Source organism: Anopheles gambiae, chromosome 2 (genome assembly GCF_943734735.2).
Source record: "Anopheles gambiae chromosome 2, idAnoGambNW_F1_1, whole genome shotgun sequence".
Lineage (NCBI taxonomy): Eukaryota > Metazoa > Arthropoda > Insecta > Diptera > Culicidae > Anopheles > Anopheles gambiae.
In genome coordinates this window covers 5,770,565-5,788,096 of record NC_064601.1, presented here as the reverse complement: position 1 = coordinate 5,788,096, position 17,532 = coordinate 5,770,565, and the positions used below count along the sequence as shown (strand labels likewise).

At 48.0% G+C, this 17,532-nt stretch overlaps 2 protein-coding genes across 3 annotated transcripts in view; one reads left to right on the top strand and one right to left on the bottom strand.

Annotated features, from left to right (window-relative positions):
- The window catches only part of LOC1281645 (adipokinetic hormone/corazonin-related peptide receptor variant I), a 28,500-nt gene extending 15,029 nt beyond the window's left edge, over nucleotides 1-13,471 (top strand). The window contains exons 2-9 of one of the 2 annotated variants that reach the window (XM_061646727.1): nucleotides 2,892-3,082; nucleotides 4,737-4,964; nucleotides 7,021-7,222; nucleotides 7,937-8,090; nucleotides 8,176-8,372; nucleotides 9,640-9,783; nucleotides 10,776-11,056; nucleotides 12,376-13,471. In XM_061646727.1, the coding sequence (XP_061502711.1) occupies nucleotides 2,892-3,082; nucleotides 4,737-4,964; nucleotides 7,021-7,222; nucleotides 7,937-8,090; nucleotides 8,176-8,372; nucleotides 9,640-9,783; nucleotides 10,776-11,056; nucleotides 12,376-12,579 (1,601 nt within the window). In that variant the 3' untranslated portion in view covers nucleotides 12,580-13,471. The remainder of the gene's footprint in view (nucleotides 1-2,891; nucleotides 3,083-4,736; nucleotides 4,965-7,020; nucleotides 7,223-7,936; nucleotides 8,091-8,175; nucleotides 8,373-9,639; nucleotides 9,784-10,775; nucleotides 11,057-12,375) is intronic. The other variant, XM_061646728.1, reaches the window with a different exon arrangement.
- Nucleotides 13,472-13,961: 490 nt separating this feature from the next.
- On the bottom strand, nucleotides 13,962-16,542 carry LOC1281646 (sodium-independent sulfate anion transporter). The gene is made up of 3 exons (XM_321592.5): nucleotides 15,877-16,542; nucleotides 15,069-15,800; nucleotides 13,962-14,986 (listed from the first exon to the last, which is right to left on the bottom strand). The coding sequence occupies exons 1-3, from the start codon at nucleotides 16,196-16,198 to the stop codon at nucleotides 14,208-14,210; spliced, it is 1,833 nt and encodes a 610-aa protein (XP_321592.5). The 5' UTR covers nucleotides 16,199-16,542; the 3' UTR covers nucleotides 13,962-14,207.
- Nucleotides 16,543-17,532: the final 990 nt, after the last annotated feature.

Below are 17,532 nucleotides of genomic sequence, written 5' to 3'. Positions count from 1 at the left end.
ATCTTTTCCCGGTCAGCTGGTACGAGGCGAAGATATTTACGAGGTGCCAAAAGGCAAATAACGACTTCGAAATGGAAAGACTAATAGCATTTGCGAGCTGGTGGTCATCGTTTGTCTTTGCTGGTTTTCTTTGAATTCTTGAACACATTTCTGGCGCAAATTTCTTCCGCAAACTTATATAAAGCATGAAGCTGTGTCTTTTGCTTGGTGCAATCCCGACGAAGCTTTTCAATTATGCAAATCTCATCAGTGACTATGGCAATCTACACATCCGCACCCGAACCTAAACCATGGAACTCACGGCATCGAGAGCTAATTGCCCACACTTTACTGCTCGAAATAATGAACTTTCTTGTCATCTTTTGATGGTCGCCGACTCCGAATGGAGACGGATGGAAAATAACTTTTCTGTTGCTTTATATCGCATCATTTTTTTTTTGAAAATCAAGCTTCCATTGATAGCACAAATGTATCAAACAAAAAATCTTACCATCTGAAAAAACTTCAAGTGATGAAGTGATGTTACGGCAAGCATACAAACAGGTGTGATGATAGCTCTCTTACTGTTTAGCTGTTTCCTATGATTCGGTTTGCCCACGCAGAATACTGTAACTGGCTACGAATCAAACCGTAGCACCGCTAGACTATTTCGCCCTAACCTTTGCGGGTATGACGTCATGCTTTCCGTTCGTAGTTCAGGCACATCCGGCACGCACCGGGCATTATTCCGCAGTCACGATCCATTATCGTTGGGCAATCTTATAAATAAAAATAAATTACGTTCTTCCCATAGAAAATCCTGCAACGCAGCTCCGCCAAAGAGTGCGAACAGTGACACCTGTCTAGGGAACGGTGTTGTATATGCCACGTTTAATACTGTTATTTATAAAAAGAATAAAAAAGGTCCCAATCAGCAAATCAAACCGGAAAATCACTCCAGCTGACAGTTTTGATAAAAGTGACGAGCAAACTGTAAAAAAGAAACACATCCTATCTAGATAATATTGCCATGCACATTGCATACCGTAAGGCGCCTGTCTTTTTGATGGGAAAAATATTCTCCCAACAGTATGCAATCCGCAGCACAAAAGACTTACCGCGCTACGCTGGCTTTGTTTTGTGGCACCTTGTTTTACATTTTTAACAAGGCACACAGACACACCTGTCAGTACGGTGAGGTTTGTTTTCATCGGAACACTTATCGTGTATCTCCCAGATCGTACCGAGAAGCAAACAATGTTCGATGGCCCATGAAATGGAAAATTGCAAGTAATGCGAAGCAATTGGAAATGATTATCGTGAATCAGATACATTTGAAACGCCATCAAACACGTCCACGTCCAGAGTACGGGGAAGCGAACTGCCAAATCAAACATTCCTCTCGATTGATAGCGTCGCCAAGGTGGCCAACGACCATTGAATGTTTCTATGGCGAGGCAATCGAAATATGCTGAAATTCCCGGTAAAGTGGTTTAAACCAGCCGCACGGTTGCTATTGAATCGAGCATATTATTTCAGGTAAGAAAAACATCAATTGAGACTAAAGTGCGCTCCCATCGATTGCGGCTAAAGTATGATGCTGGAAAATAACATACCCAGCGGCAGGCATTTTTCTCATCTTATCTCGTAGGAGGGCTCAGTATCAAGTTTGCTGCTTTTTGCCGAACCAAAGTTGATGCTAAAGAAATTGCGCAAACCATGTTTGTATGAGTTTTTTTCGATCATATCGACGTTATTGCACACTGATTGACTTCTGTTGTTTTTTTGCTGTTCCAATCGACTTCACACCCATACATACATGTCGTGTTTCTCAGCATATTTTGAGCAGTGTTTTTGGATAAAAAGGTAAACACTATTCCTCTTTCACTGAGCTTTGCTCGTGTAACCCGATCTGAGCCATAACAAAACGATTGACAGGAACTGATAGAGAGTCAATTAAATGCATTCCGGGCTAATAGCTCCTCAACGATACAGGTTATTTACAAAGGTATAATTTTACGCTCCGAGCCGAGCAGATCGTTTTCAAGTACGATTAGTTACACAACAGAGGGTTGGTGGGGGATAACAAAGCATCCAGAACAAACATGGCTTCGTTCCAGCATGGGCTTTAGAGTTGGAAAAGCCACTTGTGGTCACGAAAGGTCAATCAGCAAGGCGTGAAATACATGCAAAGGGTAGAGGAATGGCAACACGGGACGTACGATAACTATCTTTAACCGACTAGATTTGTAACGGAAATTGCATACTTTCAGGCACTTTCAACAATGTGTAAATACAAATGAATTGTTACAATGATTAGTTTACTGGTAGATTTCTGGGAACGGATAAAGCACGAGATTGGAAGTCATCATATACACTAGTAATGAAAATGTTCTTGCTCCTGAAAAAACAACATAATCTGTTTTATCGCACAGCTCTTTCGTATCCACAGTCCATAAGCTGTTGCGTGGCTTTGCATTGGCTTTGCAAAGAACCGGTTCGTGTGAGCCGCTTATGGCTTTGCTTAATCCGACCCATCTTTCCAGAAGTTCCCCAAGGCTTTTTCTTTCCTGACTAGTTTACCCGACAACTGTTTGAGATAGATATTTAAGACGAGCAAACAGCAAACACATACTTCAGACTGGTCCACTTCCTACACACACACAGGCCGTGTCTGTCGCTGTGAGACGGAGTAAACATTCTAACCCGGCATCCGACCCTACCCTTCACTGGGACAACATTGTCATAAGCTGTAACCGATTTCCCCCCTTCCCTAGCACTGCCTGACGAGACAGCTTGTTGCGCTCGGTGGCGCATACGTTTCAAGTTGCAGCAGAGTTTACCCCCGCAACGGGGCACGCCAAAAACCGCCACCACCACTGAACCCCACACTTGCATCTTCTCGTTCGCAGGGCACACCGACTCCACCGTGGCCGTGATCATCGTGTACTGCGTCCTATTTGTGATAGCGGCCGGCGGCAATCTGTCGGTTGTCATAACACTGTTCCGCTCCAGGCGCCATCGCCGGTCCCGCGTCAGCCTCATGATCTGCCATCTGGCCGTGGCCGATCTGATGGTTGCGTTCATCATGATTCCACTGGAGGTAAGTGAAAGTTTTCAGTGGTGCTGGTGGCGAAACCACCACCAATCACTGAGAACGGGTAAAAGCTCGGGAAAGGCCCCTTGATTGAATGTGGCATAACCACGGGTACGTGCTTTTCGCATTAAATTAACCGTACCGTGTAGCATGTGTGTGTGTATCAGTGTTGTGAAAACACGGGTGTGCGAGATGGAAACACGATTCGCACATTAAAATGCAAACGCATGTTTCCTTTTTGTGTGCGCAAAAAGCTTCGTGCGCTTGGGGAAAGAATTTGTTTGCTTTTGCATATTTGTTACGATAGAAATAAGTTTAGTTTCACTCAGCGCATCGCTCTACCGAGATTAGTTTTGTTAATATGTTTACGTTTCTACTATCAACATCATCTGTTAGTAAATGCGTTTTCCGATGGAGAAATTCATTTACTAGGTAGTGTAGCGTACCAAACCATCCTAAGATTGTACGCCGCCTAATTCTAGAATCAATTTTCCTCGAAAACTCAACGGAAAAGGAAGCAGCCACCGTAATTGATTATGCTATAAATAAATTAATATTGTATCAGCACATCATCTCGGTCCGGCAGTGACGTCGCCATTCATCATTCCTCTGATGTTTGTTGGTGCCTAGAGGCATAGTAATTGCAAAAGCGAATGTCGAGTGTTTGTCTACCTACGCAAGCGTAATTTGTGGTTGGATTGCTGCAGCACATGTTCATGTTATCGTGCAAGCAGACAAAGAAGGGTATCTTCCGGCGAACATAATGGAATTATTTTCATCGAACGATACACACACCCACACACACAGTCTCAAGATCCAGGAATTCATATCACATGAGCAACTCGTTCGTTGGCAAAACATTTGGTTTGATTGTCGCTTTTCATTTTACAACCCAGCGGATGCACACGGCAGACTGAAATTGCATTTCCTCGTGCAACATTTGCAGCCGGGTAAAATGTCACGGCAATAAGATTCCATTCCCGTCTTGTAATGCTACAGCTGCAACCATTGCCATCGGAATCGGAAACCAACCCTACGGAAGTGCTGCCTCTAGTCTAGTCAATGCAAACTATTTCCCCTTTCACAATCAATCATCAGTGGCGGAAGCATCCTGCCATTTTCCCTTTTGTATCCGTTCGGAAAAGCTGCTGCTTTACCTTATTTCCTTTTACTTTTTGATTTGCAATGACAACACAACTTAATTTAATCAGAAAAAAAGAATGTCAATAGCTATTAAATTGAGCTACACAATACCATTCACGAACGTTACGCTTCACTTGGCGATGATGATTTTCCACGATCACAAAACCATTTGTAATTCAGTGTCTTTGCATTAGTTTCGCTAATGTGTTTACCCTACTGAATTGGACGGGGCAAAATGTAAAAAAGTGTGAATAATCGAAATGTCCTTTCCGAAATGATCCTTGACCTCACGGCCATGTGCCCTTTCGCAAGGGGAGTGCTTCTACGAAGGATCGGTGTTACTTTTCTGCTCTTACAGCTTCACTTTTCGTCTCCTTTGACATCCAAACCCTCTTCACCTCTTGCTCTTTTTGTCTATGCTCCACTCACGCAAAACCATTTCTCCTCGTTACAGTACCCATTGTGTGTGTGTGTGTCTGTAATTTGCTTCATTTTTTTCCCTCTCCCGTCTTTCCAGGTGGGATGGCGCATCACGGTGCAGTGGCACGCCGGGAACGTCGCGTGCAAGGTGTTCCTGTTTATGCGCGCCTTCTGTCTGTATCTGAGCTCGAACGTGCTGGTGTGCGTGTCGCTCGACCGCTGCTTTGCTGTGATATATCCGTTGCGCGTGTCGGCCGCCCGGAAGCGGGGCAAAATCATGCTCGGAGGCGCTTGGTTCATCGCGTTCGTCAACGCGATGCCACAGGTAGGTCTGCTGCACCTCGAACGAAACCATTCCCGAGCCATCCCCGTAAAAGGATGCGGTTTCATTTATTGTAATGCAAGAGTTTAAAGTGGCAACAACAGCGACGACGAGACTGTAGCATTTCCCTTTCAGCGAGTTTGTAACGAGATTGTGCCGATTATCTGACTTTATCACTCGTCCCGGCTGTGCTATCCCAAAGTTCAATCGCTTTGCTCGTCACACTCGACAGTTCGTTGAAAACAGGCGCTCGTTATTATTATTTTTTTTCCATCCTCCTCGCCTCAAACCGACTAAGGATGAAGCTTACTGCTTACAGACTCACTTTTAGCAGCTCCCTGCAGCTATTATTACTCCTGTTGCTGTACTTCTATTCTGGATTCGGTCGAACTTCTGCTTCGTACGCGCACAGCTGTCACTTCACACGTAATAAATGCTTTGCGCAATCAATCAATCGCCGTTTCGGGAAAATATGTGTTTATTTCATTTTTTTTATTGACACATTCTGTGAACTCCACACGAGTCAAGGACGTCAAAGCGGAATAATGATTTGATTGTACATGGCATTTACAGAAAATTTGAATTGGCATCACTTGAACGTACATTAGAGAATGTTTGATGGGGAATGAATTTGAACTTCATACGATTAATTTCATTTGCTCGTTCCGGAGCCTTGTGCCTGTCTACCAACCATGATGATTTATCTCGGTCTGTTGCCTTCTCGAAATACAAAACCTTCAAATGCGCAAAAAAAAAACAGTTAATGGGTGTCTGTCGCTAAAGTAAAAACCAACACTAGACCCGTCTCATTAAAAACAAAACAAACCTGCAGCGAAAAATCCCGCACGAACAATCCAATTAAACTTCGCTCGGACATGGCGAAAGCTTCGGACGAGAGTCATAAAACGAGCTTTGCCGCTGTGTCTCTCCCTCGGTCGGTCAGGGCAGGTAATTAAAAAACTTTCCCAATGCCAATTTATTAAACTCATTACCTCAATAGTGTATTCAACCGGTCGGTAGAAACAAAGTTATCTGACCAACAAGCCCCGGCACAGTTGTAGTGCGCCGGAGTCCCCAAAAAAAGGATCGTTTTTCATCTGCAAATGGGAATAAGATGGAAATAAAACACGCTCCCAAAACCGCAAGCTCTCTGACAGGCTGGCTTAGTGTGTATGGCGTGTGCAAGCGGTACCGGCATTGCAATACTTTTTCTGTACGCACAGCCAGCCGTCTTCGGCAAGGGCCGTTGTCGCAAAATTGAACTGCTTTTGCCCCCTTCGCCTGATGCCACGGGGCAAATATATCCGTTATTATTAGAGCTTATGCTGTGTCCCATTGCTAATGGGGCTCTCTGTTTTTCCACCAAGTGTACACTACGCTACAAGGTCTAATGCAATGGTCCCGTAGTCCCCGTCATTCCGAACCGAACACGTCGGCCGACCAAAATCCCTTGTTGACTGGCTATCGAGAGCAAGCTTCGTACGACTGGTATGAAGCGACAGACGAATATAAATGAATATCCCGCACGAATGTATCCTTCTGTCACCGGCCACAATGTCGAGTGTTCTGTGAATAAACGTCCTCCTGGTCGTGGTGGAGTTTCGGTCGTGTGCTGCGTACATTTGCTGCGTACAAGCATGAGACGCACGCAATGGGTCAGCATCGCATTTGCAACAAAAGAGAGAAGGAAAGAGAAAAAAAGACAGAAAGTGCTTCATCATCAAGGACCGGGATAAGATTTTGGGTCGTGCCGAATTTCGTACGTGCTGCTGCCCCCTCCAGTACCTAGTTGCTTACCATTTCCGCAAAACGAAACAAATGAACATTGTCTGCCACTGTTTGGAACGAGCACCATGGTGGGCTGCTGTCCTGTTTCACTTTGGTTTTATTTTCATCCTAAACCATCACCGTACGCGTCACCCGCAATACATCCTTTTGCTTGCGTTTCGAGTAGCTAATTTTCCCCCACACTTTCACATCCCACGTCGATGTTTTTCGCCGGAGTTTCCCGCTCGTTCAGCTCTCTGTATCACTCTGTATCTCTTCTCGACCCTTTCAGAGTATCATTTTCCGCGTGCAGCAACATCCACAGGTGCCGGGGTTTACGCAGTGCGTCACCTTCGGCTTCTTCGCTACGCCAGGGCTCGAGACGGCCTACAACCTGTTCTGCGTGATAGCCATGTACTTCCTGCCGCTGATGATCATCAGTGGCGCCTACACTGTGATCCTGTGCGAAATCTCCAACCGGTCGCGGGAGAAGGGTAAGTCGTTAAGGGGTCCGCAACGTAAAACGCTCACATTCCAGTTTGCTTTCGAGCGGTAGCACGCACTGTTTTCAATTTCTGTAGTTTTTTTCCACCGGGCCCCCTCTGTACGATTAGCTCATGCGAGTAGCTCATGCCAACACTGCGGCGTGGGTGAAACTCGACCACGGGTTCAAGTGTGCTTAAAACCACGAACGTACCTAACGGTGAAGAGCGTCAAGTTTACGAGTGGTTGCACTGGTGGAACGAAGAACACACACCTACATAGATATCTACACGAGTGAGCGCTGTAGTGCCGCCGTATTGTGAGGGCTTCATGTTACAGTACAAAAGCTCATTCAATCAGCTCGTTTCAATTGCTGCCTTAATCTTTTTGGATATTTAAGTGGCAAATTCTAGTCCATTCATGTTGCTCGTTATTCACACATTGCGAATATTGTAAATAAATTTATAAAACAGCATGTTTATTTATTACTTCCAGTAGAAGCGCAACGAAAGTCCCTTAATATTAATTAAATAAGTGCATTTGATTAACATTTGCATAACTTTAGGCGTTTCTGCTGCTCACTCACAGTTTTAGAAATACTGCGCCTAAAGATATGCAATTTTGTAACCATAGAAACACCATGTACGCCATAAAAACCATTTACGAGTTTCGCGAAGTTAATTACAACGGTATTCCCATTTCCGATTTCCACCCTTCGCACACAGAGACGAGCGATTCCAACTCCACCGGAACGATGCGGCTGCGATGTAACGACCTAACGCACATCGAACGCGCCCGGCAGCGCACCTTGCGCCTTACCATCACGATTGTGGTCGTGTTCGTTTGGTGCTGGACGCCGTACGTCGTGATGACCCTCTGGTAGGTACATTGGTTAGGGTTGGGCGGGTCCCGTGAAAATGGGAGCATGTGTTAACGGTAAACTTCCGGTGCTGGTTCGTTCCAGGTACATGTTCGACCGGGAAAGCGCCGCCAAGGTGGACGTGGCCGTCCAGGACGGGTTGTTTTTGATGGCCGTCTCGAACTCGTGCATGAACCCGCTAGTGTACGGTTCGTACGCGATGAAGTGTCGGCTACCCTGTCGACGCCGCAACACGCTCGGTGGCGCCCAAACACCCAATGCAGCCCAGCGACGCTCCACAGGTACGTACGGGTGGTGGTGGGACTGCATGCGAGTGCACGTGCTATGCTTCCCCATAGAACAGACCCTAGAATTCCCACGTCGAAAGGGGCGGGGCCACGGTTCCCGTCCGAGTTTTTGGAAACTGTGTGTATGTTTTGATGATAATTCCCTTTCTTGGAAAAGGGTTGAGATGCCAACAGCGATGGGATCCACAAATGAACTTTCGGGTTTGCATGAGTATTCTTGAAAAACATCTCATTTAGTTTGTTATTACTATGGTAGTGTGCTTGCTTTCTACTGCGACGGAAATGGTTAGAAAATTGCATGAAGAATGTTTCGCACGAGGATGTTGTTTGCCGCCGACTATGAACATGATATTAGATCCGTCCATTCGAACTCACCTATCAGCTCGTGTGTCTATGTGCAGACGTTCCCAATAATAATGCAGCTTTCTACAACTGTACACACACTCATCGCTAGGACGGTGCAATTTGATTCCACCTTGAAGTGGAAGCTAAAAACAGTTCAAGGGACTATCCTGCTACTGTCCAGGGTTATCAGGACCACATATTGCCAGGATAATTTCAATGAACAGTTCATGAGAAACTTTCAAACAATCCCATCGACGATTGCAAATCAAAGTACGCACATAAATTGAAAGACACATTGTATAACTTTAGGCGTTCTATCGGCGCCTGGAAGTCAGCAACGTGCGGAACGAAAGCGTTCGACAAAACGCTCCTGTGTAATTAATAGATTAATTCCGCATTTGCTAAATTGATTGCAGTTTTCATGTTTTAAACGGCATTAAGTGTGTATTAGTAATAAACCTAATCGACAGCTCCCGTTCATTAATCACCTATCCTATGCGGAACTATCCGTGCTACTCTCTGTCCCTCTCTCTCTCTCTAGTGATTAGCTTCACTCTCTTCCACCACCCTATTCCGACTAATCAATCGAGCTTGCCTGCGAAGTAGAATAGAATACGCATGGTATGCATGGTGTCTTTTTTTTCTTTCTTTTTGTTCCTCGTCTCTTAGTATCCCACCCACTTGCGACACAAACTAGAGCAGCTCGTGAATATTTACCCAAATCTGCATCCACTAATCAAATCAGTTCGCATTATTCACCGTTGGATGATTTGCATTTGCATTTAGACCGATATTGTATAGTAGATTGTATCCCCCCTCCCCCTACAACAAGTACAGTATTAGCGAGATCCCCGTTCCTTGCCGCACATCGGGCGGCACCGTGATGCATCCTATCAAACGCCCGTTCTCATTGCAGATGCCGTCTCGGGAATCATTGGACCGCACTCGGACCGTCTGACCGGCCGGGACAATAAGGATGAGCTGCTGGTAGCGGACCATCGGAGCATAACGATGAACCACCTCAACCAAAACGGTACCATTGCCCTGCTACAACCGACAGGTACACACTTCGGCATAACCCAAAATCGTCCCGCAAAAGCGTGCACACCACAGCGCGTGTGCGGTCGTGAGCTACTGGGCGTCTCCATTCTGGGCGCTAGCTAGGACTGGTACGATTGCAACGCACTCAAGCTGTGCAATGATGGCAATGGAGCACAGCGGTCGGTGTATGTGCGTGATTGCAATGCTGTTGTCAGACAGCAGCCACAGTGTGGCATAAGTGCTATCGTGGCTGGAATTAGCAATGGATTAGCACACTAAAAACAAGCCAACCAATTTGTGATAGAATGTGTCACAACATTAGCTTTGGCATTGATTCTATTATGCTTCATTCCCACTCAGTGTTGCGCGATAAGTCCCGTGCACAGTTTGCAGTACATGTTGTTGTGATGCCACGGGAATGTTTTGATACACAGGATTAACGCTTGCGGGAGCAATAATTCTCGATTAATTTATGATCGGGCTAATGTGTTGAACGGAATTCGATTCTCCACATAACTAATGCAATTTACATATTGTATCTATTGAGGGCAATTTGCTCGAGCAATGTAATTAACATCCCATTTCGCGTGAGTGGCTCGGGAAGCTAAGTGTTCACTCTTTCAACGGCCTGGCAACAGCCCTTAGGTTGGTATGTCATCCCCAAAGATTCTAGGAAACTCGATCTCGTGCTATGCTTTAATGCTACGTTTCATGCCCAACGGCCCAACAACTACACAGTGGCACTATTATCTGACGCCACCGATTAAACTCTTCCCAGCCAGTTTCCGATAGGGGTTTCGAGGAACTAGCTCGAAGAAGCCTTTCGGGCACGAACGCTAGCAGCTTCCTCTCCTTCCGCTCGTTAACTCGCTCCACTGTGCACAAAATCAATCGACCAGCACCACCAGCACAACGACTGTTACTGATTGCGCTCTTCCTTTTTTCCTTCGACTGTTTTTTTCTTTTGTTTTACTTTGTTTTACTTTCATCCATGGGCTTCGCTGCGCACAGCATCCCTGCTGCGTTCGACGGGCGGTGGGACGGGCGCCGGTGCGGGTGCAGCCGGTCCCGGCACTAGCGGGGTAATTGCCGGTGGCTCCGGCCTGGCTACGACGGCAACGACCCGCTTCTACAATCGGCTCAGCAGTGGCAACAACACTGCCAACAACACCGCCAACAACAACGGCAACTATCACAACAACACGGCAAAGCACACGTCAGCGACAGGAAGCAAAACAGGACCATCGGTGAGCGGTTTACTGGGAATCCATCGCAAGGGTGGCGGAAAAGAGGTAGGTGTGGGATGTAGGTGTGTGTGTGTGTGTGTGTTTTTATTTTCTCATTTTGTTTTTCCTACGCTATCTGCTGCGTAAGTGTGTGATAGCTAAACATTCCGAAAGGCACGATGACGGCATTTGATTGAGCTAATACGACACACCAGGCTCTTCCTGGTTCACGTGTTTTTGTTTTTGTTCACCTCCACTTTTATGACGTTTTTGCACGGTTCATTACAGTTCTTCGAACTCACCGCTGTGCTGTTGATGTAAATGTTTCTACAATTGCTAATCTCGCAACTCGGCAGCTGGTTGGTTTCTTCATCGGACGTGGGTGCCCGTGTGCCCGCAAGATGATCGAACTCGCATCGATACGGGAGCCCTGAAGTGCCGTACCATTCCATCGACCAAGATACGGTGGAAAATGAAGCAATCGCAGCAGATGAAATAACAAACACAACGTACTCGGAACTGGACGTTACGAGCTGTTTGCACATAGCTAATGAAGAGCGAGAATAGCATTTCTAGCTCTAGGTACTTTGATTGAATTTGAGCTGAAACTGTGATACCCAACTTAGACTCACTCAAACGCATTTTTCATATCTTTACCATCTTTGCAATATTTGCAATATATCTGCGATTAGCTCAACGTTCGTCCGTGTTTAATGTTCGCGCGCCTAAATGTATGCAAAGCATTTTTGTCTCTTCGTTGTATAATCCATTCATCGATGAAACGTGTTACGGACTTCAATGGCAACGTGAGTCTAGTGGCAAAAGAGATCCAAAAGCTCCTTACCCTAGATAGTATTCTTAAAAAGATAAGGAAGAATAAAATGTACTTAACGGATACTTTGCATACATTCAGGCGTTTAACAGTTTCAGATCAGAGAAAAAGTACGATTATGTCATTCTATTTCGGTAAAGCACAGCTTCAATTGCTTTAAAACCTCGTTAGCCTGAAGTTTCTACGCAGTGTGCATCCCCACAGTTCTTTAACGAGCCTCGCCTGTGCAAATTCCATTCCACCGAAACCGAAACAAAGATGAAAGAAACCAGTTTCAATTTGTGTGTTAATTTCTCTTCGCCACTTCTCAGCTCAAGTGGACTTTGATTGAAGTCGTTTTTTACGGGTTTTTTTTTTCCTTTCTTCGGACCATCCGATTCACACGCTCCGATGCTGGTCTGCGTGTCGATGGCGTGGGAGGTGCTGGCAATAGACATTCCACGTGGACTCACGTGGCAGGACCACATCATGCTGGGTTTTTGAGGGAGGGGAGAGGGCTGAATTAACATAACTATCCCACTCACGCACGGTTCGTTTTCGCTTTCGTTCGCAGCACAACGCGCGGCCCGGTGGCTACTGGGCTGGCGGCAGTGGAAAGGGATGCCAGCCGAGCTACAGCGAGTTCGCAATGCTGGCCGATGAGCATTCGCTGATGCTGTCCCGACCGTCCTTCTACTCCGATCCGACACCGCACGAGCTCGACTCCTCGGTGGAGTGTGGACTGACCCGCAGCCTGGACACGGGCGGCTGGCGATGATGATCGCAGCGCTGCTGGTGAGCCGCCCAGTACGACTCGCTGGCGATCGCGACGGTGGTAGTCGTACGCAACGGGCTCATTAAAACCATCGACGCCCGCCATCAGCATCACCGGTCGATACCAGCACGCATGGAGCAGCAGGTGTGAGGCGGTTTGCGCTCACCCGCGCACCCGCTTTACTGTTAGCTAGCGGATGTGAATTGTTAACAGATGCTAAACAACTTTTCAAATTTTATTAACTCCCATTGCTGAACGAACGAGAAGGAGAAATAAAGGGCCGGTGATGGGCGTAAAGTGAAGGAATAAAGGGAAGGTTTCAGGCAGGAGTTTGAGTGGATGAAGTACAATTAAAAAGGAATTGCGTGTAGCGATATGGCAGGACGGAATGGCAGGACGAAACGTGACTTGTGATGAGTGAAAATCTAGATACAAACTTACTACGCTAAGCAAAACCATAGCCCCATTTTGCAGCAACGGAATGATAGCCTACGATTAGAGGGAAAAGCCCCGGAAAATGAAATCGGAATGGTACACGCAGACGTCGTGTCACGAAACCCAGAACCGCAGGACCGTCGTGTGCATAGGTATTTATATACAGCTGAACTGGAGTGCATGCGTTTTTCCTACGAATAGCTCTTAACATAGTAAATGTACAAACTCGATGGATAATTGATGAGTGAAATTTAAATCCAATCAACTAGATATTCCTACTAGATGGAATGAGCATGTTTGGTGCAAGCAGCAGTTCGCACCAGCGTGCGCCAGTGTCATTTGAATTGTTGCGTGTTACGATAAGCTGCAGCAAAAGTGCACAACGTTGTTCCCAGTTTGCATCGTAATCGTTCTGAGAGGATCGAAACATACTGAGAAATAAAACAAAATTTAAATCCAACCTGATGATACTCACCTGTTTTTTTTTTGCGAGAAAGAAAACTTTCATTTCCATTACGACGCGTTGGTTGACGGCGTGATTACGTTTGGTGCAATTTGCGTAATAATAATAATAATGAAAGCTGGCTTACAACACTGCCGAACGTACATCCCGGTACAAATTACACCCAACACGTGCGGTAAAGGTCAGCATGGATCCAGTTAACGCAACGGGGTTTTTGCAGAAGCCGGCACGCGCGTGTGCGGAACTATGCCGTAGGGGAGGGGGGGGGGGGGGGGAAATCGATAAACTTTGATCGTTAACACTATGAAATTACAACGATTATTTAATAACATTTCCGAGAGCAGTGTGTACCCGTTTGTGTCAACGAGGTTCTGTGAAGGTAATTCTGTTTGCCATGTACATTGCATAACTTTAGGAGTTTTAGTGCCGTTCGCCAAACCGTAAAGAGTTATAAGCAGTTGAAGCTGCTAATAACGCATGTTATGGCTTGAATTTTACAGCGGAGCAAAGACCAATTTTTATTCTTTGTAAAATAACATTATTGATTAGACAAAAAGCACCAAAAGCTCGTACATTTAATTTTGAACACAACAGAATTGAACATCGCAAACGACTACAGCTCTCACAGATCCTCTTTGGAAGAAAAACTCCATATAATGCGATGAAAATGAATGCGGTGCTGTTGCTACTAGGGCTGTTTCGTCATGCGGACTGCATACCTTCAAGGGCTTGGTCACCCGTTAGACGCTGGCTCGGGGCGCTTAAACACATATCCCTCGTCGGTTTGATGCAGCTCCAGCGCACGGCACCAGCCGGATCGTACGTTGACCAGTACCAGCGGGCCCGCCCCGTATCGTGCCACCTCGTCCGCCAGCTCGCGCAGCACACGTGCCGCACTGTAGTCGAGCACCACCAGCCGCTCGCAGTCGAGCACGAGTGGTAGCGCCGGTTGGCGACGTGCCTCGGCCAGCACGGCCGTGCGCAACCGATCCACGCCCGTATAAAGCAGCCCAACCTCGGGCCGGATGCAACGGTGGACGGTGGCGCTGTCGGCCAGGGTCATGCCACTGGTGGACACACTCCCGCCCACCCAGTGGCGGAGCGGTTCGAGCAGACTGACCGCCATACCGCACAGCAGACCAACCTCGACGCCCTGCACCAGACAAACCGCAAAGCACACCGTCCAGGCAAGCAAATCGGTGCGGAGGGCGGGCGGCCGGGCCAGCCGGCGAACGATGCCCAGATCGAGCATGGAGGCGACGGCGGTGATCAGCACGGCAGCCAGGGTGGTCCGCGGTATGTAGTAGAAGTAGGGCGTCAGTACGCCGAGCGCGAGCAGGGTGAGCAGGGCGGAGTAGAGGCCGGCGAGAGGGGTGCGGACGCCGCTGGCATGACTAACGGCGGACCGGGTGAACGCACCGGTGGTCGGCATGGCCCGAAAGCACGAACCGATCACATTGCACAGCCCGAGAGCGAACAGTTCCTGCGTGGCGTCGACCACTCCATCGGACGCTGTGTGTGTGTGTGTGTGTGTTTTAGAGAGAGAGAGAGGGAGAGCATTGAGAGAGTTAGGTGAGAGGCGGACAAGTCTTACCGAATGCTTTCGCGATGGCAACGTTCGCGAGGACGGCTACGAGTGGCACCAGCACCAGTCCACTGCCGAGCTCGACCAGCATCTGCGGAAAGGTGACGGTCGTACCATTCACGATGACGTCACGGACCGGCCACTCGAAGGCGGGGATGCCGGGCTCTATCCTGCCGGACAGGCGGAATGGAGCGGTCGCTTTGCCGCCGTCCGTGTTGCTGGTAACAAGATGGTGGGCGAGTAGCGCCGACAGCAGCACGACCAGCGCATTCCGGGAGAGCGATACGTACCAGAGGGCGCGGTGAACGGGTCTGCTGCGAGTGGCAGGCACCAGACGGGGCAGATACTGCAAGGCGAGCAGCAGCACGATGCACCCAATCCCGAGCAGCGTGTCGCCGGTGGCACTGTCCGCCAGCCGGGACAGCACACTCCAGACGGTCGCGAAGAACCCACCGTCCACGGTCCGAGGCAGCCCGAGCAGATTGCCAAGCTGGGCGCCGATGATGATGAGGGCGGTGGCCGACGTGAACGCGGACGTGACCGGTGCCGAGATGAAGCAGACGAGAAATCCGAGCCGGAAGGCGCCCATCGCCAGCTCGACCAGACCGGCCGCGAACGCCAGCACGATCACGTACTGGACCGGTCGGCCGGCCGTATACTCCAGCGTCAGCAGCGACATCAGGCTGGTCGGGCCGATCGACACCTCGCGCACCGTGCCGCAGAACACGTACACGAGCGATCCTGTCCGGGAGAGGGCGACAAGGTGTCTCAGGAGTGTCTCCGCCTGGCGCAAGTGCACAGTAGCATGGCTACTTACCCATAAAAGCCGCGTACAGCCCGTACTGGGACGGCAGGCCGGCGATTGTGGCGTACGCAATGCTCTGCGGGATCATCGTCAGCCCGAGCGTCACACCGGCAATCAGATCGGACAGGGCGTCCGCCCCATCATACTTCCGGATCCAGGTCAGGATTGGCAGGCGTCTTTTGGGGTCCAAGCCCTCCAGCAACGTCCTCCAGCGCGTGCTCGTCGTCGTTGTGTGACTATCATCCTTCCGATCGTCCAGATCTTCCCGGCCAATGGTGATCCTTCTGCCCGACGGCTCCTGCCGTAGAGCACGCAATTCTTCCGCTTCCTCCATACGCACAAAGCAACACTCGCGAACGACGCGCAACAACTCCACAGCCCCGGGAGCGAGCAGCAGATCTGCGCATCTTCCACGTGGTGTTCCAGCGACCCAGATCGTTGAGATCGTACCCCGCAAAGCCAAAGCAAACACAACAAAGATACAGCCTGTTATCAGCCCGTGGCGAGCTGCACAGCTAGATACAGAGGTGAGTGATGGGGATTAGCTGATTGAGTTACTCAACGGGGTTGGATATCTCCACTCACGCACGCACACGGTTGCAATTAGGGTTAAACAGCTGTTTGCGCCAAAAACGTTCGCTCAGGCAGTTAATGGAAGTCTCAACGCATTTTTCAGACACGCAGCGGGGTAGAAAGGGAAGAAATTCTACAAACAATGGTTCTGGAATGTTCTGCATTTCTCTCTCGAGTGGTATTCATCTGAACTCTCTCATCCCCACACCTTGAACTCTTAGCGGGCCTCCACACGTACCGGGGTCGTGTGGCGCACCGTACTCTGTCAAACTCTCCTTACAAATACTAACGGCGTTGTTGGTTTAGTACAGCGGTTGGCAAAGTACGGCCCGATGCGGCCCGTCGCATCATTAAACCGGCCCGCGAAAAGATTTGCCTAATCTATATAGTCGAACTCGAGGTTACACTGCACGTATGTAACACTAGCATTGCTTCTACATTTGAACGCATTTGAAGAGCATTTGAACTATTGACAGGGAGCTTTTAAAAGAAAAGGAATCAGTTATCAATATATCTGACATGTTGGTAAAGCATTATAATAGATTCTGGTTGCACTTTTGTCTCGGTAATTTTTCAACCATTTAGCCTTTTGTTCCAGCACCAGAATATCCCCAATAATTGTTGCTTCCTACCGATCATTTGCATATGTTGCCGGAAATCAACTGAAGAATCTTTGAAATTAATTTCAATAACAGTTATTTAATAATAGAAATTTGAACCTGGCTTGGTTGATATAATCACATAAACCTTACAATATTACCGCATTGTAATGCTTAATATTCATAATTTAACAATTATTTTATTAATGTTTGTTTCTCTGCATTCTCCTGATCCGCGGCTCTCGATCATTCAGCAAGGTTAGCGCTTTATCTCAAAGTTGGCCGACCGCTGGTTTAGAACTATCAAGACAAACGGACGTGCTCAGTGGATAAACGCAACCAAAAAAAAACACTTAATTCCGTGCTGGTACCAGTGTCTCGTGCTAAAGGAAAGAACCCCGATTCTCCGCAGGTTAGGGCCGTCAACTTTTTCTCCTCGCCTGCTCATCCCAGTAGGGGCAGTGCAGTCCCCAATCACATCGTTGCAAGAACTGCT